This window comes from Macrobrachium nipponense, chromosome 4 (genome assembly GCF_015104395.2).
Source record: "Macrobrachium nipponense isolate FS-2020 chromosome 4, ASM1510439v2, whole genome shotgun sequence".
In the NCBI taxonomy this organism is placed as follows: Eukaryota; Metazoa; Arthropoda; class Malacostraca; order Decapoda; family Palaemonidae; genus Macrobrachium; species Macrobrachium nipponense.
This window is the reverse complement of record NC_061100.1, coordinates 128,812,720-128,840,550: the sequence shown is the minus strand read 5'-3', so window position 1 is coordinate 128,840,550 and position 27,831 is coordinate 128,812,720. Positions and strand designations below refer to the sequence as shown.

The window sequence follows — 27,831 nt, the reverse complement described above, 5'->3', positions numbered from 1 at the left end:
ATACATTAATATTAATATTTGAAAATATGAAATCAATTACTTATGATACAAAAAAAACCATACATCTCTGTAGAGAGAGAGAGAGAGAGAGAGAGAGAGAGAGAGAGAGAGAGAGAGAGAGAGAGAGAGAGAGAGAGAGAGAATTTATTATTTTTACTATGTGATATCATTTAATCTTATTAAACTTACTAATACAGTATTAATCAGTATTAATATTTGAAAATTAGTAAATCATTCTTGCACCATAAAAATACATTTAGTCATAAAAATAAAATCAAAATAAACTAATTGGTGGTGATTTTCGCCGGAAAATTCCGCGAATAAGCGAATCCCCCGCAAATAGTGGGTAGATATGGTCCAGAGAGAAATCAGCGAATCAGTGAGTTCGCAAATCCGGAGAACGCGAATACGGGGAACACTGTATAGGAGCTGGCATGATCAAGAGTCAGACTTCTGGGCCTTTTCAAAATGAGTGAATAATAGTAACTCATCCAAAAATGGGCTGGGAATAATATTTAGAGTTGTAGGTATTAACGCAAAATCCTGGGAAGAGTTTGCACTATTGCCAGTCTCCTTCCTCCCCAAGCTACAGGATGGAGCGGGATTGCTTCTATGATTCTGATAAGAAAAATAGAAAGGAAGCTCTATGTGTAAGCTTACCGCATCAATCGCCCGACCAGCCAGTGTAAGTTCGAGTCCTATCCTCAACCCGAAGGAAGAGTAGTGGAAGGACGAGGTGAGGAAGGTGGAGAGACCAGTCACTCTCGCATCCTTCTTACCTTTAGAACTGCACACCATAGGCGAGATGCAACTTGTCCTCTTGAAGGAACCAGGTAAGTAAACACAACCTGCAAGCATCCACCACTGGTCCAGGGAAAAGAGGTTCCAAGGACCTGTGGGCAGATCCGAAGGAAGAAAGATATAAATATGGTTGCAATGAGACCTCATCTACCTTCCTGTCCAACATAATCTTCGGTGATGAAATGCATCCATCCACTGGGCTATACAACTGCATAGAAGTCTCTCATGGTCTCGTAAGACTAGGAGAAAGACATGTCATCAGACACTTCTGCAATGGCAGTCCGCAGAGGATTGGGTACAGCAACACGCCAATAGGACAAAATAATGACTGATCTGAATCAACCAGTACTAAGTCCACAGTGTAGCTCATGACGGACTTGGACTCTTCAACAGATGCCAACTGACTGCGCTCAGTGCACTATCATGCATCCGAGTCGTAGTCATAACATCACACCTGCCTTTTGAAGGGTTATGCTGATAACAACCATACAAATCGTCTATCTTGTTCGCCACCAATCTTGGGAGACGAGATGATTTTTCTCTCATGGCATGCACACATCAGACGATAGTCAATTGCCTTCTAGAGACCATGGTCCCTGTGATGGAAAGACAGAAGTTCCTCATCAGTAGTTGTGTCTCAATTAAGGAGAAACAATACTATATTACTAGTGAATGGCTAAGGTGAAGGGGGACCTATGTCTTCACACTTGAATTTAGAGAAGTAAACACTCAAGATTCTGTTCATAGAAAAAGTCCCATAGATGACACCAACCAGTGAAGAAGGCTTTAATCCCTGTGGTTTTACAGAAGATTGAAAAAGCTAAACTGCTATTGCATTGCTGTTTGGTGAGAAAGTCAGAGTTTGCAATGAAAGTGGAGCATCTTTCAGTAATGAAAACACAGGGATTGTACTGCCTGAAGAACTGTTTCTAGTGGGTTGGATCAGGGAGGACCTTTCTATTTGTAAGTGTTTACATAATAAAAATATGGAATGTTAGTCCATATATATAAAAGTCTAAAACTAAAGAGGTCAACCAGATTGCTTGCAGGAATGTGATCAGACTAGAGACGCTAAGGATGACGTATACAATAAGTATGTAGGCTAAGATAACATGCCGTCACCTGTAGTCATTCAATTGTTTATAAACATTAGTCCAAGCTCCCTGCTTGAGACAACTACCCCGACCTATAATTCAAACGGCCTACGTGATCTGTAGCGTGTCTCATTTTGATTGTGTGTTCGTATGAAACTATGTCATTTGTATGTATGTTCATATGTTCGAACTACTGTCTGTTCCTTCATAACTTGTAACAGAGATGTAGAACGGGCAGAACAGAGTTAGCTATCGTCATTAGAAGACCTGTACCTCTTTACCTAAGCTTTATCATGTAGAGGAATAGGATTAGCCATCATCATTGGCAGAAGCGATCAAGCTATCGTTATTAGAAGACTTGTACAATCATATCTGATCTTCAGCATGTAAAACTTCAGAAGAATACATATATTTTTATATTTCGTGTTTTCTACAAGAACCTCCTCACCATGAGTTAACACATCGTCGTAATAACTAACAAGATATTACCGACTTCGTAAGTGATCTACAACCCCCCAGACACTCCATTGAAGATGGAAGTGCAATACCAACCGACTTAGAGTAAGATTATCGCTAGTCTAACATTACCTCATAGGGCTGCCTTATCATACAAGGCACAAGCCCTAATATGGTGGCCAGCGTACCAGACGAACTCTACAAACGTCCTACGAAGAAAAACCAGAATAATAAATCATGGTATCATAAGAAGTCAACGACGACGGAAGCAGCAGATTCTTCAAGCAACCTAGTATCATCGTTAGTGAGCGACTTCAGAAAACAATAAGAACTCTTCAACGACGACGAAAGCAACAGATTCTTCAACCAACTTAGTATCATCGTTTAGTGAATAACTTCAAGAAACAAAACCGACGTGTCTTTTTCCTACGGCAACGCAAGCTTCGTCTCTCATTAGAATCATCAAGAAAACATCGTTAGTGAGCGTTTCCGGCACTTCAAGAAACAAACCGAACGCGTCTGCAGCATCGGATCTTTCAAGGCTCGAATCATCGAAACAACGCGCACGGGGGAAACTGAAGCCAAACCAGGTCATCCGCTAAATAGAGAAGGAGGACCAAGGCCGTGTGTCGTTATCGGAACACCGTGACTTCCCACAAAAGCAAGCTAAGTACAATTTTTTATTCATTTGGAGTAACTTTGAGTGTTTCCTTTGCAGGTCGAATTTCGTTATTCCTGTGGCTGAAGTTACGAGACATTCTTAATCTTACTTTTTTACAGAAATTATCTACATCATTGAGATTTCGCTACTGCGAGTTTTTTATCTTTGAGTGTCTGTTTCCAGAAGTTCTACTGAAATATCATATCATATACTATGTTAATTTTATCATTTGGGTGATTATTAATCCCTTACGTAACAACTCAAATTAAACAGTGAATATGCGTTTACGCAGTGGACGTCTGTATTTATACAGATGCATGGATAGTGTTCGTTAAGCGCCCGGGGGGGGGGGGGGTACGTGATTGTAGAAAACACACAAAAAACAAGTGGAACACCCGTCAAATCTAGATAAAATTAGAGGTAACACTATTTCGGGTCATGACAATAAATGCTCCTTTGCAAAGTCCCGATCGCAGTTTTAGCCTTGAGTTTTTGAGTTATAGAAAATATCGAACCTCAATGACTCAACTTAACTTTTAAAATATGGCTGGATCGCAAGGAATAACATGTCTGTAAAAAATTTTCATCAGGCTAAATGCGCTGACCAGGATCCCTCACTATTTCAAATTTTAGCAAAGAATGAAGTACAAACAGTTAATATTGAATGCAGTAGTGATAACTTGTCTAATAGTAATCGCTCAGTTCCTAATAGTTCGTCATTCATTGCTTTAGACGTAACCAGCAACATAATGCTAAAAACACACAATACGTTGCCGATGGTAATAAAGAGAAGGATCCTAATTATTTCAAAAAGAAAAGATAGAAACAGTAGCCCGTTCAGAATCAAACAAGCAAACTCGGTGACTGTGTCACCTAGTCAAGCGGTCAAGGTCAGTCAAAACTGCCGAAGTTTTCAAAGCAAAGCAAATTCCACACAATAAGCGACTCTAGCAGAGTGGGGAAAAGCGATGTTGGTTTCATACATGCCAATATCTTTTTGAATTAAAAAGGGATTTTTCCTATGAAACACACGACCGTATAAAGTAATCAGAGCAGGTTTTCGTTTTTTTTTTAATACGTAAGTTATTATAAGTAGTGGTGGATAAAGCCCGACTGTACACGCCGTAAAAATTAGAATATCTTGTTTTTATTTACTTGAGTACACGTAATATCCTGTATTTACGGACTCACCGTCTGTTGTTCGAACTTCCTAATGAGAAGTCCGGATAAGCGAGCGTTTACAGATACCTCTATAGCTATAAAAAACATTGATCTGTATCTAGCGTAATTGTAAGATTCATCTAGGGTATACAAAATATTATCTTACATCCGGCAAAATAAGGCGTGTTTTATCAAAGGGAAATCCTATAATCCTTCAAACATATTAAAATCCGTTTGAACAAAAAATGAGACAGTTAATCAAATAATAACTTATATAAAGGAACTATACATTTTGTCTCATAAATCGTAACATTGTTCAAATGACCAACAGAATTCTCCCACAACCGCAGTCGCACTTTGCACGCAAAATCTCGAGAAGCATGCACCCTCGAATGTCTTAGTGCGTGTAAAATGACTTTCTGCTGGGAAATGAAATTTTAATCCTTCCCGACACTCTGAAATATAACGATTTCCGCGAACAAAGCCCTAGACACGGTTGACACAGCAAAAAGTTAATATAGTGATCCACAAACGTATACATATCGTGGATACGGAAGTTATAAATATCGCATTTTTTTTTATTTGTTGCTAATTTTTTAATCCCCGCCCAAACCAGTCGTAGATGAATCTCTCTGATAATCTATCTAAAGTAATATCCGTAAAGTCATTCAAGCAGAGGTGATTCAGCAGAAATTTAAATTTTTTTTTTATCTTTTACCTGAATACCAGGAAGTTTCTCCACTGGCGAGTGATCTCTGGAAAAAAACGGATGTAATTTAACACAAAACACGGTCTAAGGACAAACATAAAGCTATTTACGTACCTTCGTATAGATTCTAAATGAAATTTCAAAATAGAGATAAATGACGAAGTTGAAAAATGTTAGTAATAGGAGTCATTAGGAAATCAAATAAGCCCATATAATTTTCCCTCAAACGTCATGCCATAAATGATCGGACTTGGCGTATCTGCGTAGATTTCTGACGCTTAAACAAGGAAACGACTCCCGATAGTTTCCAGTGCCATGTAGCGACGACATCTTATCTCTGTTAGGTTAGAATAAATTTTTCACCAGCTTGGACTTACTTTAAAAGCTTTTACCAGATACCATTACCTAAGTGATTGTACCTCATACACCGTTTTCAACACACTCAGGGGACATTATCAATTTTTTACGTATGCCTCCGGCTTACGTTGCACCCCAATTACAATATAGTGTTTGGAGACTTTTAGGGGATACCCTACATGCTTATATGGTTGATCTTGTAATCTTTTCTAATACCTTAGAAGTACATTCACATAAAGTAGAGCTAGTGCTACAGAGACAAAGACAAATAATCTCAGAGTAAAATATCTAAATGTGAGTTTTTAAAACCGAACATGTTTATCTAGGTTTTATGTGTCTTGTCAAGGTCTTAAAGTAGTCCATGATAAGGTGTCGGCTATTCATAACTTCCAGGTTACCTATTCAACATAAAAGGGGGATACAGCACTTTTGCGCTGCAGTGGGTATTACAATCGTATGTAAATATGTAACTCTTCAATCATGACAGCTCCTTTAACAGATCTTACGAAGAAGAGCGTAGATTGGATTGATGGTCTAAAAAAAAGCATCAACAGGCGTTCGATATCTTAAAAGCGGAATAATGCAGCTTACCTAACTTAAAAATCCCTGATTTAAATAAGGATTTTTTTTTTTTTTTTTTTTTGCAACAGACGCCTCAGACCAAGGGGTAAGAGGGATACTACTTCAGCAATATGATAACAGTTCTTTCCTATAGCTTTTTATTCACGTAAACTAAAGCCCTCTGAAAGAAATATGCAGTAATAAGCAAGGAAGGGCTAGGTATCTTTAACTCACTAGTACATTTTAAGTTCATAATCTATGGCTATCCTGATAAAGTCCTTACTGAACATGAGTCCTTTACCGAGTTTTTCAAAGGCTTTAATCACAGTCCAAAAGTGAACCTTTCCCCCCCTGGACAAATGATCATTCAGGTCTTTGGAGCAAATATCATAGCTGACGCATTATCCCGCAAATCCGCACATACAGCAAGGAACCATTAATTGGACTAAAAGATATAGAAACATCCGTGCCTATTGTTAAAACCGTATCTAAACAAGAAAATTCCTTAACCCAAGAGATCGCGAGCATTGAATATCTGGGTGGAGCGCAGAACTGTTACAAAACTGAACAAAGCAAGTGTCAACAGTGATAAGCAAAACAATAAACACCAAACAATAAACACTTCGAACGGAAACAAGGTCAGCAGCTAAGCAAAACCAATAAACATTTTCGAACGGAAACAGGGTCAGCGGCTAAGCAAAAACAATAAAACACTTCGAGCAAAAAACCCTAAAGCAAAAGTATATTTAAAGTATGTGTATCAGGAATTATGTAATCAAATGTAGTATTATATGTAGGTCCGTGACGAGGAAAACCCAAAGAACACAGCAGGTGACTAACGACCAGGTAGTAGTGAATAATCTCTTTCATACCAATCGTCATAAACTGGTTGCATTCCGTCATCCAGGGTTCCCTACTATGTCACAGAAAGCCAAATCACTATTTACTGGCCTACAATGCTTACAGATATAAAAAAAGCACATAACTAATTGTAACACGTGTCATGAAAACAAGGGATACACTAAGACACCTGTCAGTTTAGGAGCCTATCCTGTGCCAAATCAATCCTTGAAAGAATATATGTAGAATTATTAACAGAATTACGAGTCTGACAGAGGGAATAAACACTTCTTAGTGTCAATAGTTCCTTGACACGTTATATAGAATTAATAGCACTAAAAACAAACACCGCAATTGATTGCGTTAGGAATATTTATGAGTGCTAAATCAGTAAACATGGAATTCACATGATAATCTGACTCGGGTGGTGTAAATCAATAATAATCTCCATAACACGTGGTGTGAATCCCTTTCCATTAAGAAAACCAATAATATATTTTATCACCCAGAGTCAATCGGTTTTGGTAGAATAACTGATAATTAAATAGGAAGTGTCAATGTCTTACGAGTTACAACTCGTGATATTGGATCCGAACTGGATTATAGCGGTTCTCGCGGTTTTAAATACCTCTATCATTTATATCTTGTATCTATAGAATTGATGCCGCAAGTAGCCTTATACGGTACGCCGCTAGAACACTTTTTCCACATATTCAAGCCAACCCATTAATTTTATCAAATATATATAAAAAAATATATAAATAAATAAATATAAAAAAATAAAATAAATATGGATACAAGTGGAGTCAATATAATACATTCGTAAGTAGTCGGAAGGGTTACAAATTATAATAAAAAAGGAATCACGATAAAATCAATAAGCAAAACGTAACCATAGATAATTAAATATCCAAATATATATGCGTAAAGAATTGAACTCTAACTTAACGCTTTAGTAATGACAAATAAGCTAAAAGTTCAAACACATATCCAAAATCTACTGACATATTGTCTGTCCCGGTGATTTATATTCGTATTAGTCAATGAAAAAAAAAATTAAATAAATAAATAAATAAAAAAATAATAAATAAAATAAATAAAATAAAATAAAAGAGATTTTAAAGTCAGGAAGTCTAGAAGTGAAAATGTTATCATATGAAATAATCCTATATGAATCTTATACAGGGCTAATATATATATAGAATTTGTATGGAAACCTTTTTCATATAGTTTGAATAAGGAATATTTAATTTAACATAATTACAATTATGCAGATTTCCAACATGAAAACTAATATATTGTTCAATTTTGGTACTGTTTTTTTTTTCAGACATTCTTTTTCGTGGGGGTCGAGTATTAAAAGATAATAAATTTATCCTAAAGTCGTATTTATTACAGCAAGTAACGTAACTCTTAGCTGGCTGAGAGCAATCTCCTGCCAAGTGACGACGTCATCATTGCCGTATCAGCATTTGTTCCTTTAAACCTCAATAATCTGCTTACACAGGGCTTCATCTGTGTGTCGTCTCTGCTTGCAAAACAGATTGACTGGAGAAAGGAATGCTTAGCCCGAACTTCTCATGGGCAAGGCAGACGTTAGTACAAGTGTCTATCGGTATGCGCAATGCAACTTGAAATCATTATAAAATTAATAAACAAAATAAGGAAATAGAATTTCTATAACATCAAAATGAATTAATTTTTTTTTGTTTTTCTGAACCCCATAGACATTTAGAAGTATCCAGTCATGGGAAAATGTCGCATTTTCTTGAAAAACCCAAAGTTTAAATAGAAATTAGTTACATAGTGGGTTTTTTTTCGTTGCATCTCCTACCTATTAATAAAGTTTTTAAAAATTAACCTCAGAGGATGCGCGCGAGAAAATTGAATATGAAACTTTTGTTAGGGCACATAGGATCAGATTTTATCACAACTTAATTTCAGTTAGCATAGAGAAATACAGAATCATGATTAATCTTCTCTTTGATTCTTATGTTGCCTGGCAATCTTACAAATAGCTCCGTTTTCCACTTCTTTGTCTAGTAACTTACTACCAGTAATATCGAATTTTCTTTGAGACTCGTAATGATATCTACAGTCGAGTAACAACCGCCTACAATGTGAAAGGAATTTCATGGACTTCTTCGACCGACACCGTATCTCGTCGTTAATCTCGTTTTAATGCGGAATGCTCTGGCGGCTGTCGGAAATCGACTACGAAAGGGACATACTTCCGACAATTACAACCCGAAGGATATTCAACTCTACTTTGCTGGCGAAGGACTCGTGCTGGGGATGTTTTTTTATTCATCGCGAACGTAATCGTGTAGCTTAGGATGCAGAGAATAAGTATGAGCGCAAAAATAGAACGTTGGACCCGCCAGGCAAATTTTCAAACCCTTGTTTTAACCCTGTGAAATAGGCCGTTTCATTGGGCTATAGGTGGTTGTCTGGAACTGTGTAATGGACGAAAAGTGGTTCGAAAGCTAGTTAAATGTGAAGTAGTATAACCTCGGTCATGTATCCTATTATTATATTAATTGATCATAAATAACAGAATCGAAATATAGTTTTTTTGTGCGTGTACGCACTAGGAATCTATATATAAATGATCATAAATAACAGAATCGAAATATATCTTTGCGTGTACGCAATAGGAATCTATTTAAAGTGCACATATATTAATCATAATTATATGAATCCATATACATATGTATAAACAAATCAGGTAGCCTATAATCAATCTGTTACCTTTTATCTTACCTATATCTGCAGTTGTTTATGAGTTAGTATATGAATTAATGAATCAGATATATAACATTTAGCATAAAAATCAACGAATCAATCAGCATAAACATTAATAATTTTATCAATTCATATATGAAATTTTTATCAGTTAAAATATGATTTTTATCATGTTAATCTTCATTCTATGCAATTATCAGAGTACATTAGTATTTTCTGTAGCATATGTGTCTTAATGAAATGAAGTGAAAAACTGTATCATTATATATCACGTGATCACTATTATTTACTAATATCATTGTTTTATATTTTATTACTTGAATCAATTCATGTACACCATGAATTTTTATTTACTTATATATATATATATTCACATAGTGTCTGTATCACACTCCTATAAGTCAAATGCAAGTCAAGTTTGAGTAATATTCAGTAGTTGGTTTTCTGGTATCTGACCGGAGCTGATGTAAGTGTTTACATAATAAAAATATGGAATGTTAGTCCATATATATAAAAGTCTAAAAACTAAAAGAGGTTCAACCAGATTGTTGCAGGAATGTGATCAGACTAGAGACGCTAAAGATGACGTATACAATAAGTATGTAGGCTAAGATAACATGCCGTCACCTGTAGTCATTCAATTGTTTATAAACATTAGTCCAAGCTCCCTGCTTGAGACAACTACCCCGACCTATAATTCAAACGGCCTACGTGATCTGTAGCGTGTCTCATTTTGATTGTGTGTTCGTATGAAACTATGTCATTTGTATGTATGTTCATATGTTCGAACTACTGTCTGTTCCTTCATAACTTGTAACAGAGATGTAGAACGGGCAGAACAGAGTTAGCTATCGTCATTAGAAGACCTGTACCTCTTTAACTAAGCTTTATTATGTAGAGGAATAGGATTAGCCATCATCATTGGCAGAAGCGATCAAGCTATCGTTATTAGAAGACTTGTACAATCATATCTGATCTTCAGCATGTAAAACTTCAGAAGAATACATATATTTTTATATTTCGTGTTTTCTACAAGAACCTCCTCACCATGAGTTTAACACATCGTCGTAATAACTAACAAGATAATACCGACTTCGTAAGTGATCTACAACCCCCCAGACACTCCATTGAAGATGGAAGTGCAATACCAACCGACTTAGCGTAAGATTATCGCTAGTCTAACATTACCTCATAGGGCGCCTTATCATACAAGGCACAAGCCCTAATATATTTACCTTGGAAGCAGAGCTGGCAGGGCGGGGAATAGGCGAAGTCTTCCATCATTTATTTACAATTTGGGGTGAACAAAGAATAATTGAACACCATACAAATTACGAAATGTATATTAAAATACAAACTCACGATTGTCTGAAGAAAATCACTCTGCGTCATCGCAGCGGCAGGTGCAATGAAGCAGCAGACTAGGCTACAGACTTCTGTTACTGTGAGGTAAACAGAAAGCTGATAACGAGTCTAGTGAGATATATCTGTTTAAAAATTCTCGCAACAACAAAATGCAATGCAGGAGAGATGGGCATACACGTACACAAGAATTCCAGCCAACCAGAGACCTAAGTCTGTGATCAGAGGGTATAGATTCGAATTGGTAGTCAATCCTCGACAGAGGAGAACTAGTACCAAACCGCAATATATTGGAGAGCAAGTAGTACTGAGGCAGCGCCATGCACCGCTCACTCAACTTCTTGTCATCCTGAGTTGCCAGGTATTCCATTCCATGAAGGAATGTGTTTGGCTAGAACCATGGAGTGCAAAAAGAATACGCTCGAGCATTTGCATTTAAACCGAAATGAGAGGGAAGAAAACCCTCCTATTCAGTGATAATGCAAATGCTGTGGTGCTGTTGGTAAACAATACCACTAGTTATCTCAAAATCAAAACCAGTAACTCTTGGGAGGCCTGAAAGGCCGTCCCGAGTTGTAGGTCAATTAAGAGAAGATACTATTTGTCTTGGTCACATACCAGGAGAGTTAACTTACAGTTATGTGCCTGCTACTTGGACAATGCAACTGATAACAGAAGCATGTCGCAAAAGAAATATATGCAATATATTTGTAGGTTCCTGTATATCGCACTCCAGCCTAATTATTCTTCATTCGAGGAACGAGAATAAGGACTGGAAGCAGAACTCCTATTCTCTAATGAAGAGAGCGAAGCCGAAGTTTTCCCGAAGGGAGACTTCAACCATGATAACAGGATACTAAAGACAATTAGTTCAAGCCGAATTGGAAGTTCCCAAAACAGCAGCACTGGAAAGGCATTAAAACCTCTCAGTGGTATTCATCCTGAACGGATTGACGTATGTTCGGTAAGATCCTAGGACTAAACCAAAAACATAGTCTTTTGGGTTCGAATTCCGAGGAGTAGACTCCACCGAATTCCTCTTATTCCTTGTTCATCTGGTATAACCAGGAAGTAAAAGGGAAAAAGAGAGGAGGATTGACAGTTATTGCCCGCTCTTCTCTGTATCTCGGAATTGACTGCGTACTGAGGCGACAGACCGTCAGGTCCATCCAGGCCGAACCCCTCACTAGACTCTCTCTTCCTTCAGCAGGAAGAACCTTGCCAGCACTTCCACGGGCAATATCATTGGGAATACCTGTTGCCCGAGTGTTTGGAAATCTCAGAAAACTAAATCACCCTGCGAACGCCAGAAATTCCAAGGAATTTAATGGCTTAGCAAGTCTCCCAACTTCGTAATAACAATTACTGGGAGTGTCTGTCTCGACTGTGTGTTTAGAAATTACAGGAAAACCAAAACACTCTGAGAACGGAAGAAATTCCAAGGAATTTAAGCATTCAGTGAGATTCCCGATTATCGTACTAATAATTGTCAGGAATTCTCGTCTCGCCCAAGTGTTTGCATATTGTAGAAGACCAAAACACTCAGAGAGTGCTAGAAATTCTGAATAATTTTAACTGCTCAGCGAAACCCTCCAAATTTCGTCAATCATCGGGTGGTGGCCCACCTCAATTCCCGTAGAAATCAAGGAGGAACAGGGATATAAGATCCTTCCTCAACGATGTGGATGTACGTCCAGTAGGACCCAAAGGTTCCTCCAGGAACACAGTCCCCAGATGCTGAATCCTAACGAGAATGCTCTACATGATCCCTCCCATTCACCTCGCCCCTCCTGGCATAGCCATAGGAAGAGAGGGAATGGGGGAGGAAGACTGGACGCCCTCGTTCGCCTTGCTAGCTGAACTAGCAGGAGAAGCGAGTCACAGGCAGCCATCAACCTGTGTTGATGGCTGTTCCACAAGTCTAGGAAAACATTACTGTCTGTAGAAAATGCTTTCCCAAGGAGGGTTACAAAACTCTCGTACTGCAGGTGAAACGTATGCCGCCACCGAGACCAGTCAGTCACCGTGACCGTCGTCTGGGTGGGGCTGAGCGGACACCTGACAGGAGAGAGCCGATACCATCCTCCGACGCGTCTCAGTCTTCGTCGAGGCCAAAACCTCTCAAGGGAACCAAAAAGGGGAGTCCACACCGGTCTCTGCGTGCGCAATCCAGCGGGACCATCACGTGAACTGCAGTGGTCACTCTGCGAGTCTAGGAAAGCGTCGTCGTCTTCGCCAGCTCCCGTCTGGCGAGAGTCCCTTGAGCGACTTACCATCCTTCCGCTCTGTGCTTGGGTCCTGACACGGTGAGCGTGATCAGCAGTCTGGACTTTGGCTGCACGTCACCTCGGTGATGCTCGCAAGCGGGGAGGGGGGAAGGGGGGGAGGGGGCAAGGCCACCTTCTTCTTCTTCGGCTGGGGGCCTCGGAAGTCGAAGGGGAAGAGGCAGCAGAAGACGACGATGACACCTTCCTCTTCTTCCTGGGCTTCCTTTTCGCCAGTTCCTCATGACAACCGACAGGTCCTCCATCCAGGACGGAGTTGGGGCAGTTGCGGTAGCAACACAGACCAACTGCACCTGTCGTGAGGGACCTGTGGGAGCAGCTGTGGAGAGAACGCTTTCTCGAGGTGGGTTACGAAACTCCTACCTTGCAGGTGAAGCGTCTGCCACCACCGAGACTGGTCGCGTGACTGTTGTCTGGGTGGGGCTGAGCGTGCACCTGACAGGAGACAGCCGATACCATCCTCCGACTCTTCCAAGTCCTCGTTGAGGCCAAAACCTCTCTGAAAAGAAGAAGAATAATTAAAAGAGGGCTGGATGGGCCGCCTCCACCGGTCTCTGAGTGCACGGACCCGTGGGAACGTCACGTCAACCCTGGGTACCGGACGATTGTTGCAAGAGCGAACGCCGGTCTGGTGCGAGTCACCTGAGCAACTCTTACTATCCCTCCCCTCCGTGCCCGAGTCCTGACATGGTGAGCGTACTCAGCAGACTGGACCTTGGCTGCACAGTCACCCGTAGGTGACCGTACACTCAGTAATGCTCGCAAGCAGGCGGCCGAGACGGTTCCCGGTCCGGAACCAGGAAAGGAGGTACCAGCGGTGACCGGTAACTCCATGGTCCTCGTCTGCTTCTTCCCTGAGGAAGGAGAGACGGGCCCTGTTCCCAAAGGAATGGGAGGACCAGCGGAAGACCCACCTGTCTCACCAGAGCGAGACAGACCCTTAGAAGTCCCGTGACGAGACTTCTTAGGGGGGGGAGACCACCTTCTCTTCTACGGCAAAGCCTTAAAAGTCGAAGGGGTGGGGGCATGAAGATATGATGATCTCGAAGAGGAGGATGACGACACTTGACAAGTTCTCTTCCTCTTCGATTCCTCCAAATTCTGCCAGACTTCTACCATCAGGAGTAGATAAACCTCACAAGGCAGCGCGACAGCTTTGTCCAGTGACATAACTCCCGGGTAGTAGTGGTAAATGAATATGATTATTAGCAGGGGATCAGTACACACACTCGAGGATCGGTACGCAACATGCTACGAGTCATAGGTACAATTCCAAGGTTAGGATAGCCATTACGAAAGCAACCAACCAATACTGCTGTAAACACAATCACCAGTAGTCTGTAAAATAAGGAAAAATTATTAAAGTAATGAGGATACTCCTCATGCATCCAAGGGCACCGCCCTCCGAAGTGAGAGGAGATCCCAAACATCAACACTGCACGTCCATTCTTCTACCTTCTTCCGATAGTAAGTTAAGGATGAAGGAGAAGAGAAATTACCATAAAACAAAACAAGGGCAAACCTTTGAAGTTCCCTCGATAATTCCCAAGCGTAAGCGTAATTTCCAGAATAAATGTCCCGTTACAGGATCAATATCACTTACATTAAATACATGTCTCATCCTCACGTTAAATACATATCTCATCCTCATGCAGGTCTGAACCAGTGTTAAAGGGCGAAAGAATGTAAATAATATGTTAGCATACATTTGCTGCCGACTCTTAACACAACTAGAGGGGTTGTTATAAAGGCTATCACAAAAAGTGTGTTTGTATATTAATTGAAAAACAAGGAAAACCTTTGTTTAGTATTAACCCTTTAACGCCGATTGGACGTATTAAACGTCGATATAAATTGTCCGTTGGGTGCCGATTGGACGTATGGTACGTCAATATAAAAAAGGTTTTTTTTAAATTCGCGGAAAAATAGTTATAGGCCTACTAGGCGAAAACTTTTGAATCATGCGCCTTGGGGGATGCTGGGAGCTCACAGATCAGAGTGTTATTTTGTTTACAATAGTTACACAGGCGGGGAAGTGTGAATTTCTTTCTTGTCGCACTAAAAAGCATCAGCAACACATCTCAGAAATTATTTCGTCACTGACATAATTTTTGCACTATTTTATATTAGCCGTTACATGGAGTATTATATATGAAAATGTGTGAAATTTCATGTAGAATACAAAAAATACAACTCATGGTTGTAGCTTTTATCAGTTTTGAAATATTTTCATATAAATAACGATGTGCAAAAATTTCAACCTTTGGTCAACTTTGACTCTACCGAAATGGTAGAAAAACGCAAATGTAAGCTAAAACTCTTATATTCTAGTAATATTCAATCACTTACCTTCATTTTGCAACAAATTGGAAGTCTCTATCACAATATTTCGATTTATGGTGAATTTATAAAATAAAACTTTTTACTTACTTCAGCGCGGTAACTCTTCCGAAAAAATCCTAAATTTTTTTGTCCGATTGTCGTAATGTTTGCACCATTTTAAATTAGCCGTTACATAAAGTTTTACGTATGGAAATGTGCGCAATTTCATGCAGAGTACAACAAAAAAAACAACCCTTGATTGTAGCTTTTATCAGTTTTGAAATATTTTCATATAAATAACGATAAGTGCCAAAATATCAACCTTCGGTCAACTTTGACTCGACAGAAATGGTAAAAAAACGCAATAGTAAGCTAAAACTCTTACATTCTAGCACAATATTTCAATTTATGGTGAATTTATGAAAAAAAAAATTTTTCCTTACGTCCACACGGTAACTCTTCCGAAAAAATCATAAATTTTTTTGTCCGATTGTCATAATGTTTGCACCATTTTAATTTAGCAGTTACATAAAGTTTTATATATGAAAATGTGCACAATTTCATGCAAAATACAACAAAACACAACCCATGGTTGTAGCTTTTATCAGTTTTGAAATATTTTCATATAAATAACGATGTGCCTAAATTTCAACCTTCGGTCAACTTTGACTCGACTGAAATGGTCGAAAAACGCAATTGTAAGCTAAAACTCTTACATTCTAGTAATATTCAATCATTTACCTTTATTTTGCAACAAATTGGAAGTCTCTAGCACAATATTTCGATTTATGGTGAATTTATGAAAAAAAAAAAAACATTTTTCTTACGTCCGCGCGGTAACTCTTCCGAAAAAATTCAGAAATCTTTTTGTCCGATTGTCGTAATGTTTGCACCATTTTAAATTAGCCGTTACATAAAGTTTTATATGTAAAATTTGTGCAATTTCATGTAGAATACAACAAAACACAACCCATGGTTGTAGCTTTTTTCAGTTTTGAAATATTTTCATATAAATAACGATAAATAGACAAAATTCATCCTTTGGTCAACTTTAACTCGACCGAAATGGTTGAAAACTGCTATTGTAAGCTACAACACTTACAGTCTAGTAATATTCAATCAATTACCTTCATTTTGCAACAAACGGGAAGTCTCTGGCACAATATTTCGATTTATGGTGAATTTTTGAAAACAGCCTTTTTTTTACATCTGCGTGTTACGAATTCATGCATCATTTTGTGATAATATTTTCTCTGTGTTGCCTTGATCGTTTTACAATGTGTTATATACCAAAATGATTCCAATTTAGTGTACAATACCACGAAAAAAAATTAACTTGTTAGTTTTAAACATTTTGCTCACCGCAATTTGTATACAATTATAAATGAAATTTCTTTTTTTGCTGTCATATATCCCAATATTTATATATGATAATGATATTTTTTTTCATTTCTGATGTTGGTTCGATACTAAACTTCAGGCAAAAAAAAAAAAAAAAAAAAAAAAAAGGAGATATGATGCTAGAGGTAAGAAGTGCAAGCATAAATCCTTATCTATGCTAGAAAATGTTTATTTCATTAGCAAATAGTTTAGTGTTCATTTTCCTCAATAGATGGCGGTGTGGTTTGTTTGCATTTTGACGGGGACATTCAAATGAACTGTGATCACTGTAATTCATTCATTATTTTTTTCATCTCACTATCCTCTACAATCGACATAAATGACAAAGAAACTAACAGCAATTAATTATGAAGATACAAAATTTAGGATATGAAAGTCACGGATAATAATGTGCAGATTCTGAGAAGTTTATTACTGTAGTTGACTTAAGATTAGGCTAAGTCAGGAGGGTAAGGTAAATGTGTTAAATAAAGTGCACTATTTTAAAGAAAATTATATAGTATAGTTATAAAATTATCAAGTTAAAATATATACATAATAGGATAAAAAGCAGTGCCCTAATGTAGCCAAATAGTAGGCTAAGTCGGAAATTAGGCTATTTGTATGTGGAATTACCTTGCAAGACTATGTTTACCTAGAGGCTTCATTTTAGGGATGTATTCTATATTCCAGGATTTTCTGTGGTCCAGCAGTGGCCTGGTCCCAAAGTTTCGGACCTGTGATGTTGGACTGTAATGACACTATGAGAGGGAGAATAGAAATGACTAATTTTTAATCAATTTGCACTTTTCATAACTTACAAACCTTTCAGTCTTTACATATGGATGCTCAGTTATCTCAAAAACTGCCTTCTGGCGAGAAGTTCACTGCCAATCTTATTCAAGAAGCCAGTTTACATCAAACTCTCATTCATTCTGGTTTTTCCTCTATTTGTTTGTGTTGTGCTTTATATTGTGAATATCTGTGTTTATCTTATGTATAATTGCATTTCACTATGCAAACCCAAGAACTATTGAAGTCTAATACTTAATGAAAAACTTATGCTATACATATTCTGAGCAAAGCCCAAAGCATTCACTTACCCACTGCCTGTTTTGAAGTTAAACCATCAAAACTAGAAGCTGAGCTTGCTTTGGCATGTCCAGAGTCCACAAGATATTTGTTAATGCTGTCACCTTCCAGGGTCTTCAATTCAACTTTGTAAGTTTCATCCCTGATGATAAAACAATCACATAAATTGATAAGGTCAATCTTGACAGTACTCATCAAAAATCATAAAAAAACTTTCTAGTTTCACTGAAAATCTAGATAATCTTATCAATATTTTCTCTACTACACAAACATAACTACCAAATCTGAACACCCAGTGAATTTAAACGAAAATGGTTTCATTTCAGAGTAATTAGATTACTGACAGATAGTTTAACGAGACCATTGAGTTAACATTCCCAACTCATACAGGGATAGTCTAAAGGGTTCGTTTATAATAAATAAATTAGATCTTATTTAATAGGTTACAAATTCAAAACTTAACAATTATGTAAACTAAAAATGTTGAAGATGCTGACTAACTTCTTTCAGGATATCTTTTCAGTAGTATTGATAATCACTGCTGGTTCCAACTGGACAGTCACATAAAAGATGTTCAATGAAATGAGGAACTTTATAATCAAGAAATGTGCTCTAAATTGTGATAAAGTTTTAGCATTACACAAAAACTATCAATCACTAAAAATGATGGGTGTTGTGACAGTAAGTAGTGTACAAATCACTGACAGGAACTGGTGTATTTGATCTGGTTATATTAATTGCAATTTTGGTGATTTTATTTTATCAGCAATACATTTCCCTAATGATTACATGTGCAAGGATCCCACCTATTTCTACATTACTACCTGCTTTAATCCCACCTACATTACTATCTGCTTTACTATAACTCACAGAAAAATACACTGCACTAAAGACCGCATTATGAATATAATTTTGAAGGTCTTTCAAAGTACTAATACTTCTAGAGACTGAATTTTATAAATTTCCATGAAAGCAAGTTTTAAACATTTAAGTACTGATCATACTGCAGAGTTCAGCTGGGAAGGGAAACTGGAATGGTTTTATTAGATGATATGACAGCAAATGGAACCATTATTTGGGGACAACAGTATACAGCAACTGAGTAATTTGGAAAATTGTCTTATCTATCCTAATTTTGTGTTGCCTAGAATGTTTATGGTTGTAAACACAATTTTTGGAGAGAGTGTGTGAGTGTCTACAGATGCCAAATTCATGCACAATGAGGTACTAATGCTGGAGGAAATGTTTATATTTAAAGACTCAAATTCTGTTTCTTCTAATTGAGAATGATGGTGTAGGCATCTTAAGGACTACACTTTCAGAGATCTCACTAATTATATGTTGTACTGACCCAAAGTATGCAAATCAAATGCTATCAAATATCTGCTTTATGAATATGATAAATCTTTAAATGGCACTACAAAAATACGAAAACAAAGTTTTTGATATGCTACTTACAAACTGGAGGAACAAAACTTGGCAAATAATGTGGACTCAACTCCTCCACATTTATTAATAAATGCTTCAATGCTTGCCTTTGACCATACATCATTTTTAAACTTAACATAAGGGTACACCTGAAAAATATTTTCTTTAGTTCCAAGTCATAGTGCTAGGGTAATTGAAAATCACAATTTCTAAACTGTTTTGCCAGTCAGGTCTGAACTAAATTGGGAGTAGTTTCTCTGATTTTTTTTTTTACCTTTTTCAGCAACTTCAGTTTCAGTAGAGGTGTAATCACCCACTACTGAAACAACAAAGAGTGGAAGTAATTCAGCAAGTCGCCACTGATAATAAGATTTTGAAAGTACTACAGTAACTTATTTTAGCCTTTTTCTCAGTTTAGTTCCAACGAGAATTAAAAGATATTTTCATCCCTGTGAGATTATATACTGAACTTCTAAAGGAGTCAAACATTTAGAATCTAATAAAAAATTTTGAGCCAGTTCAGATTACTCCAGTACGTATGCTCACAACCATAAAAATTACATTTTTATAATAAGAGTTTTATATAAACTTACCAAGTAATTACACAGCTATTGTTTTCCATCCACTACAGCCTAAAAAGTAAAAATTTGTGATAATTAAGTGCCCAGTGTAGGTGACTAGACTCCGCCCACTTTGGGATAAAGGGAGGAGCAACATGGCAAATAGCTCAATTGTTTTTGCCTTGATGTCCATATGAGGGGAGAAGGGACCCAATTCAGCAATTGTTTGGTATTGTTTGGTAAGTATGTGTATATATATATATATATATATATATATATATATATATATATATATATATATATATATATATATATATGTATGTATATGTATATATATATATATATATATATATATATATATATATATATATATATACATATATATATATATAAGATATATATATATATATATATATATATATATATATATAAATATATATATATATATATAATATGTATACATACAACTTTATAATAAAAATTTCATTTTTATTTAAGTAACATACCAAGCACTAATTACATAGCTGAACCCACATTGACAGGAGATGGGATACATGGACATTTTCTACCTCAAAACATTAAGAAAATAAAGACTCGGATAGGAGTAAAGTTGCTAGCATTGGTACAATGCTTGTCATTTCCTTACCTAGCAAGAGAGCCATTGCAGGTGGGTGTATAGATATTTAATGTTATGCTGTTTATTAATTACACTACGTACAGTTTGTGAACATTAATGTACATTTGCTTGTATTATTCTATAGAAGAATGATATTTATGTTCCCATGTATATTTCCCATTGCACATATTGTGAGACCACTATTTCATTATGCATCGTGGCAACATTGTAATTAGATGTGACAACACTGCCTTTATTTCCCGCCATATGCATGGTCAGTCACTGTCCAGTGGTCATTGTAGTGACAAGCGCGGACCTGCTTCCCGCTGCTGTCGTCTTGATGTCTATTTATCTTCATTACAAGATTTTAAAGAATCTACGGGTTTAATTTGTCACCCCTTCATTCCATTTCTTGCATGGATGTATGTGGCAGCATCCCACACATGGCGCAGTGAGTAACCGCACGTTATGGACTCCAAGAAGACGACCGCCATTGCCGCTTACTTCTCGTCTCGCACATTGGATTCCTTACAGTGACTCAAGATATCAACGACAATTTACTACAGTCTCCAAGAAGGATACAGTGTCTCCAAGAGTGATACAGTGTTTGTGCAGTGTAGGGTTAGAGTGACAGTGTGCTACAGTGTTGTGTTGCATTATATTAGAGTGTCCTTGCCAAGCTTTCTTCAGGACATTTGAACTCTAGCGCCTGTTTTCTCGGGAGCCCCCACCATACATCCTCCCCTCGTCATGCATCGATGGTGACTGAGGCCCGAGGCGCTCCCCTAGAGGCACTCTCACCCCTCCCGCCTCCCCTCTGGTCGCTAGCTCGCAACACTCACTCACCCCACCCGACTGCCGCTTATTTCACAAGTGCACTGACAAACATTGTAATTTTTAAATATCCAAAGTGCTTTCTTTTGCTTACATACAGCGACTTGGATATTTTTCTGGCATTCTAATGATCTCAAGCTCTCTTACGACACCGAACACGACATGGCTCAACAAGAGGAAAAGCTAATTGATTTAATGGATCAGACAGCGGATGAGACAGAGGAGCAGACAGCGGATCAGGCCGAGGATCAAACGCAGGGTCTGATGAGAGACGAGGTACCTGTGCACCTCCCCACTGCTGATGAAGATACCAGCACCCACTCTCCCTCCTCCCCTGACTCCCAATAGGACAGGAGACCAGAATAATGACATACTTCATCTTATACACTTTCTGCAGACTTCCAGCATGCAAGAGCAAGACCGACGACGACAAGAGGAGCAGAACTTCAGACTACAGATGGAGCAATCAAGACAGGAAGACAACCAGCGGTTCATGTCTCTTTTCTCCTTGCTATCAGGACAGATTGCGGCATCGCAACCCCAGCAAACTAACCCCATGATTGCACCTCCTGTTACAACTGTTCCCCCACCCCCTGGCTTCTCAGAGAATATACCTACAGTTTCTAGCAAGCCTACGGTCCATCCCCCACCTCTCCTGCAACAAGATGCAACGTACCAAGCGTTTCGCCAATGGAGACTCCGTTTTGAGGATTATGCAGCATTAGTTGGACTTGATAGGTTACATCAAACTTCCCAGCTGATTCACCTGAGAACTTGCATCTCCCTGGACGTCCAGCGCCTGCTTACGCATACACTGGGCATCCCCACCAACACATCACTTTCCCTTACAGAGGTGTTGGATACATTGCAAAAACACTTTCGCAGCCTCAGAAATGAAGCCTTACGATGCAGGGAATTGCTGTCCTGCAAACAGGCTGTCGGAGAATCGTTTGCAGACTACTACGCACGCCTCAAGGATCTCGCTGATGAAGTGGACTTATGCACTGGCAACCCCACCTCCTGCACCGAACGGCAATTGCAGATGGTAATTTTGATGGGTGTGAGAGACGAAGAGTTAATACAACGCCTTATCCCCCTCCAACCCTCATCTACCCTCGCAGAGTTCGTGACATGCTGCCGCTCCTACGAATCTACACGTGCGACTGCATCAGCCATTGCATCTTCCCCTAGCCAGGTCAACGCAGTATCTACTTACAAGAAGAACCAGCGTCTACAGAAGAGGACTTCTCATCGATCTCCTGACCAACGTTCTCACCAGTCTCCTAACAGTGACTCTTGTCAATATTGGTCTCGCAAGCACGATTCTGGACAATGCCCAGCCACGGGTGCATCATGCAATAATTGCGGACGCACGGGTCATTGGCCCCGTACTCAGAAATGCCCTGCTAAGGAAGCTCAGTGCAAGACCTGCCAGAAACAGGGACATTTTGAGAAGATGTGCAGGTCGACCAAGAAAAGTCAGACTGGGTACACAGCTTCACCTCCTCATAATAAGTCAAATCCCAGCTGCCGTTTCATGGGTGATAACTTGGGTAGCGAGTCCCCCACACCAGTCACTGTCTCTCTGTCATTTGGCGATATATCAGCACAACTCCAGCTAATCCCCGATACAGGAGCAGACATCACAGTGATTGGCACCATACGTTTGGATGCGCTCCGCATACCTCGGACAAGGCTTGAACCTCCACCCATGACAGATGTCGTGACAGCAGATGGATCCCCCATGACACCGGCTGTAGGATGCTTCCAGGCAACACTTCGTCTTGGCAACAAGTCTTGCTCAGCAACCATACATGTTCATGAGGATATCCAGACTCCCTTCCTCTCCCGTGAGCATTGCCGAGCTCTCGCCATAGTGTCGCTGGAATTCCCGAAGCCCATCCTCAAGGTAACACATGTCAACAGATGCGCTCAGTTTCCTGCCTCTGCCATGACGTCACCCGCAGCTAGTAAGGACTATTTTCTTCGGCACTTCAGCGACGTCCTCATATCCAAGAAGGATCTACAAACCCAGCCACTAAAGAAAATGGCAGGCCCTCCGATGAGGATTCACCTGAAACCTGGTGCTACACCATTCGTTGTGCATAAACCCAGGCCAATTCCGTTTGCTCTCAGAGATCAAGTGAAAGAAGAACTTGACTCCTTGGTGCAACAAGGAATCATCAGACCAGCAGGCGACGAACCCTCTGAATGGTGCCATCCCATGGTCTTGGTACCCAAGGACAAAGGTGTGCGCATCACTGTTGATCACACCCACCTAAATTCTCAGGTAGCCCGCCCTACACACCCTTCACCTACGCCCCATGATGCCGTCCGCAACATCTCTCCTACTGCGAAGTACTTCACCACAGCGGATGCCCTGCATGGCTATTGGCAAATGGAGTTGGCAGAAGAGGACCGCCACCTGACTACATTTATAACTCCGTATGGAAGGTTCCAGCACTGTCGCGGCCCGATGGGATTTTCAGCAACAGGTGATGCATACTGCCTCCGTGGAGATATGGCACTACAAGGTGTTCCCAACTGTGTGAAGGTTGTAGATGACATCCTCCTTTCCGACGAGGATCTCCCTTCCCACCTACAGCACGTGCACCAAATGCTGACCAGATGCCGTCAGTATGGCATCACCCTCAACAAGGAGAAATTTACTGTGGCCGCCCCTAAAGTTAACTTTTGCGGTTATGTCTTATCATCCGATGGTATTGCAGCAGACCCCGACAAGGTATCAGCTATACGCGACTTCCCGACACCGTCCAATGTCACAGACGTCAGGTCGTTTATGGGTCTCGTCAATCAACTTGCTGACTTCACACCAGACATCGCAGCAGCAGCACAGCCCCTACGTCCACTTATGAGCCCCAAACACTCATTCGTCTGGACGCCCGACCATGAGCGAGCATTTAAGAAAGTCAAGACAGCTCTGACTTCACCACCTGTCCTGGCACCCTTCAATCCTGCCTCGCCTGTGGTTCTACAAACAGATGCCTCACGCCTATACGGTCTCGGCTATGCCCTACTTCAAGATAACGGCCGAGGTCAGATGCGTCTCGTCCAGTGTGGCTCTCGTTTCCTTACGGATACAGAGACTCGCTACGCCACCATAGAGCTGGAGCTACTTGCAGTCACTTGGGCTGTAGCTAAGTGCCGCCTATACTTGTCTGGACTTCAACATTTCACCTTAATGACTGACCATCGCCCCTTGATACCAATTCTCAATCACTACACTTTGGATGCTATTGAGAATCCACGCCTTCAACGCCTCAAGATGAAAGTGGCCCCCTACATCTTCACTGCAGTATGGCGCGCAGGGAAACAACTTTGCATACCAGACGCCCTGTCTCGCTCCCCAACCAGTGGCCCCACACCTGAAGATGAAGAGGAGTGCATTACTTCGACTGCACATGTCAGGCGTATCGTTGCCAGCACCGCCACTTCCACTGACGACCAGGCAACAGGACCCATCATCGAATTAGACAAGTCTCTGCAAGAAATCCGCACGGCCGCATCTCAGGATCAAGATTACAGTCGTCTCGTTCACTACGTCTCCAACGGTTTTCCTACCAACCGCTATGATCTCCACGCTTCCGCCCTCCCGTATTGGAAGCTGCGGGACAACCTTTACGCAGATGGAGAGTTAGTATTGTATGGACCCCGGATCGTCATCCCTGCAGCCCTCCGTAGACGCACCTTGGATCGACTCCACGACAGCCATCGAGGGATTGAAGCTACTCGACGTCGTGCAATGCAGACAGTATTCTGGCCAGGTATCAATGCAGATATCAAGAGTAAAGTAGAAAGCTGTGAGGCCTGCCAACAGCTTCTCCCTAGTCAGCAACAAGAACCTTACATGTGTGACGACCATCCATCCCGGCCCTTCGAAAGTGTGTCAGCTGACTTCTTCCACTTAGCAGGGAAATCCTTCCTTGTTATTGCAGATAGACTTTCAGGCTGGCCTGTGGTTGTTCCCTGTGGACGTGACACAACTGCAGCCAGAGTTACAAGAATGTTCTGTGTTTTCTTCCGCGAGGTTGGTGTTCCACTCCGCTTACGAACTGATGGAGGACCCCCATTTTCCAGCCACGACTTCAAGCAATTTGTCGACCGCTGGGGAGTTCATCACATCATCACTTCTCCACATTACCCTCAGGCTAATGGACACGCAGAAGCTGCAGTTAAAGCGGTTAAACACCTTATCATCAAGACTGCCCCATCCAGGAACATAGATTGTGAAGCCTTTGATAGAGGACTGCTGGAGCTTCGGAATACACCGAACCCTGCTGGACGCTCCCCTGCGCAGATCCTCTATGGCCATCCTCTCCGCACTTGTGTTCCGGCTCACCCCAGATCATTCACAGAGGAGTGGCAAACTAAGACTGAAGATTACGACCGTCGCACTGCTGCCCAAACCGACCAAGCCATGAGCCTTTACAATTCTCATGCCCGCCCTCTACCCAAGCTCCCCATCGGCCAACGAGTTAGGATACAGGACTCAACGACGCTTCGATGGGACAAGGTCGGCATCGTGATGGGCCGCGGAATGTCAAGAAAGTATGAAATACGCCTTCCAAGTGGTCGTGTATGGTTTCGAAACCGAAGACATTTACGCCCATTGGCAAACATGAGTGATGACACCTCTCCCCAAGTCCCTGTGTCCCCTTGCTCTGGCCAGGAAAGATAGCCATCATTCGAACCCTCCAATGTCCCTCGACATTCACCTCGACTAGCTCAGAGGAATTTATGTTCCGCTCGAGACACTGCTACGAGCGTAAAGGGGGAGGGAGGTGTATAGATATTTAATGTTATGCTGTTTATTAATTACACTACGTACAATTTGTGAACATTAATGTACATTTGCTTGTATTATTCTATAGAAGAATGATATTTATGTTCCCGTGTATATTTCCCATTGCACATATTGTGAGACCACTATTTCATTATACATCGTGGCAACATTGTAATTAGATGTGACAACACTGCCTTTATTTCCCGCCATATGCATGGTCAGTCACTGTCCAGTGGTCATTGTAGTGACAAGTGCGGACCTGCTTCCCGCTGCTGTCGTCTTGATGTCTATTTATCTTCATTACAAGATTTTAAAGAATCTACGGGTTTAATTTGTCACCCCTTCATTCCATTTCTTGCATGAATGTATGTGGCAGCATCCCACACAGTGGGTACTGCCTCTGATTGGTACTCATCTGAATATGTAGTGGAGGTATAGCCATGGGTCACCCCCCCTACTTTAGTGGGGGACTTTGCAGTGAAGGAGGTACTCCTATAGCTAGCATAGTTAAGAGATGCCCTTGCCCTGGGCATAGACCATGATATAATAAAATAACACAATACTGTCACCTACACTGCAATACAAAAAAAGACCACACCCAACCACTAAAAGAACTAGTAGTTATTCAAGGTACCATGTAACCTCAGGCTTACCTGGGGCTAACACACCCTGCATCAAGGCCAGCCACAGATAAAGCTCCTAACGTACTACAGTTTTCAAAAATCAATTCCACTTTGAGATAATACCATGCGAAGACCAACTTGCAATTCCAATACGTTGATTGCAAGATGGAAGAGAGGGACAAGTTGTGCCAAAAGGCAAGAGAAGTAGCAATTACTCAAACCTCATGCACTCTAACCTTATTGAAGGTAATGTGTCCTCCTAGATCCTAGTGTGTGTCTTGGAAATTAAGTCCCTCAAAAAATAGGAGATTGCATTGTTTGACATCAGACGGGAGGGGTTCCGAACAGAGCATCACAGAAGACTAGAAGAACCTGTAATCTTCTCAGTCCTCTGAAGATAGTATCTCAGGGCTCTTACCGAGCAAAGAAGTCTCTTTTCTTCCTCTAGACCAAGGGTATCCAATAGACTTTTAATGGAGAAGGAATGAGGCCAGGGCTTGGAAGGGTCTTCATTCTTATCAAGGAACCCGAGAGAGGAGCACAGTGTATCTCCCTGTGTAAAACCTACTCTATTTTCCATGGCTTGAAGAGGAGCAGGAAGTCAGCAACCTGACTTACAGATATCTCAGAAGAAAGACGTTATTTGGATGGCATCATCTCCGGAACTGTCCGTTTAGACTGTTAGAGGTTGCTAAAAGACTGATGCCTGCATCTACCAATAGCCTCTGCAGCCACTCTTGAAAACCCTTTCACTCTGACAAGGTTCCAGACAGTCTGAAACCTGACAGACCAAGACAGAGAGAAACTGGCAGACTGTACAGAGGCAAGAGTCAATCCTCTGGGGGATGGGAAAACCTGAGAAGTTCAAGAATTCAGTACCATGCCAAGAGAAAGAATCTCTTGTATCAGAGACAGTTGTGATTTCTGCTTGTTAATGAGAACTCGCAACTCTTGAGTCAGGCAAAGAGTTATCTAAAAGTCCTTCATGCACCTTTCCTTTGACTGAGTACAGAAAAGCCAGCACCGAATGCACTGATTTCCAGTTATCAGCACCAATAATAGAATACTGGCGCCAATACACACCTAACAGAGGCACCAATAACACATGATCGGCGCCAAATTCCCGTTATCAGCATAAAA

At 40.3% G+C, this 27,831-nt stretch overlaps 1 protein-coding gene across 1 annotated transcript in view; it reads right to left on the bottom strand.

Annotated features, from left to right (window-relative positions):
* LOC135211173 (uncharacterized) overlaps positions 1 to 27,831 on the bottom strand; it is a 285,675-nt gene that overhangs the window by 90,627 nt on the left and 167,217 nt on the right. Inside the window, exons 12-13 of the mRNA XM_064244376.1 lie at positions 19,285 to 19,403; positions 17,838 to 17,968 (exon numbers count right to left, since the gene is read on the bottom strand). Coding sequence (XP_064100446.1) covers positions 17,838 to 17,968; positions 19,285 to 19,403 — 250 coding nt within the window. The remainder of the gene's footprint in view (positions 1 to 17,837; positions 17,969 to 19,284; positions 19,404 to 27,831) is intronic.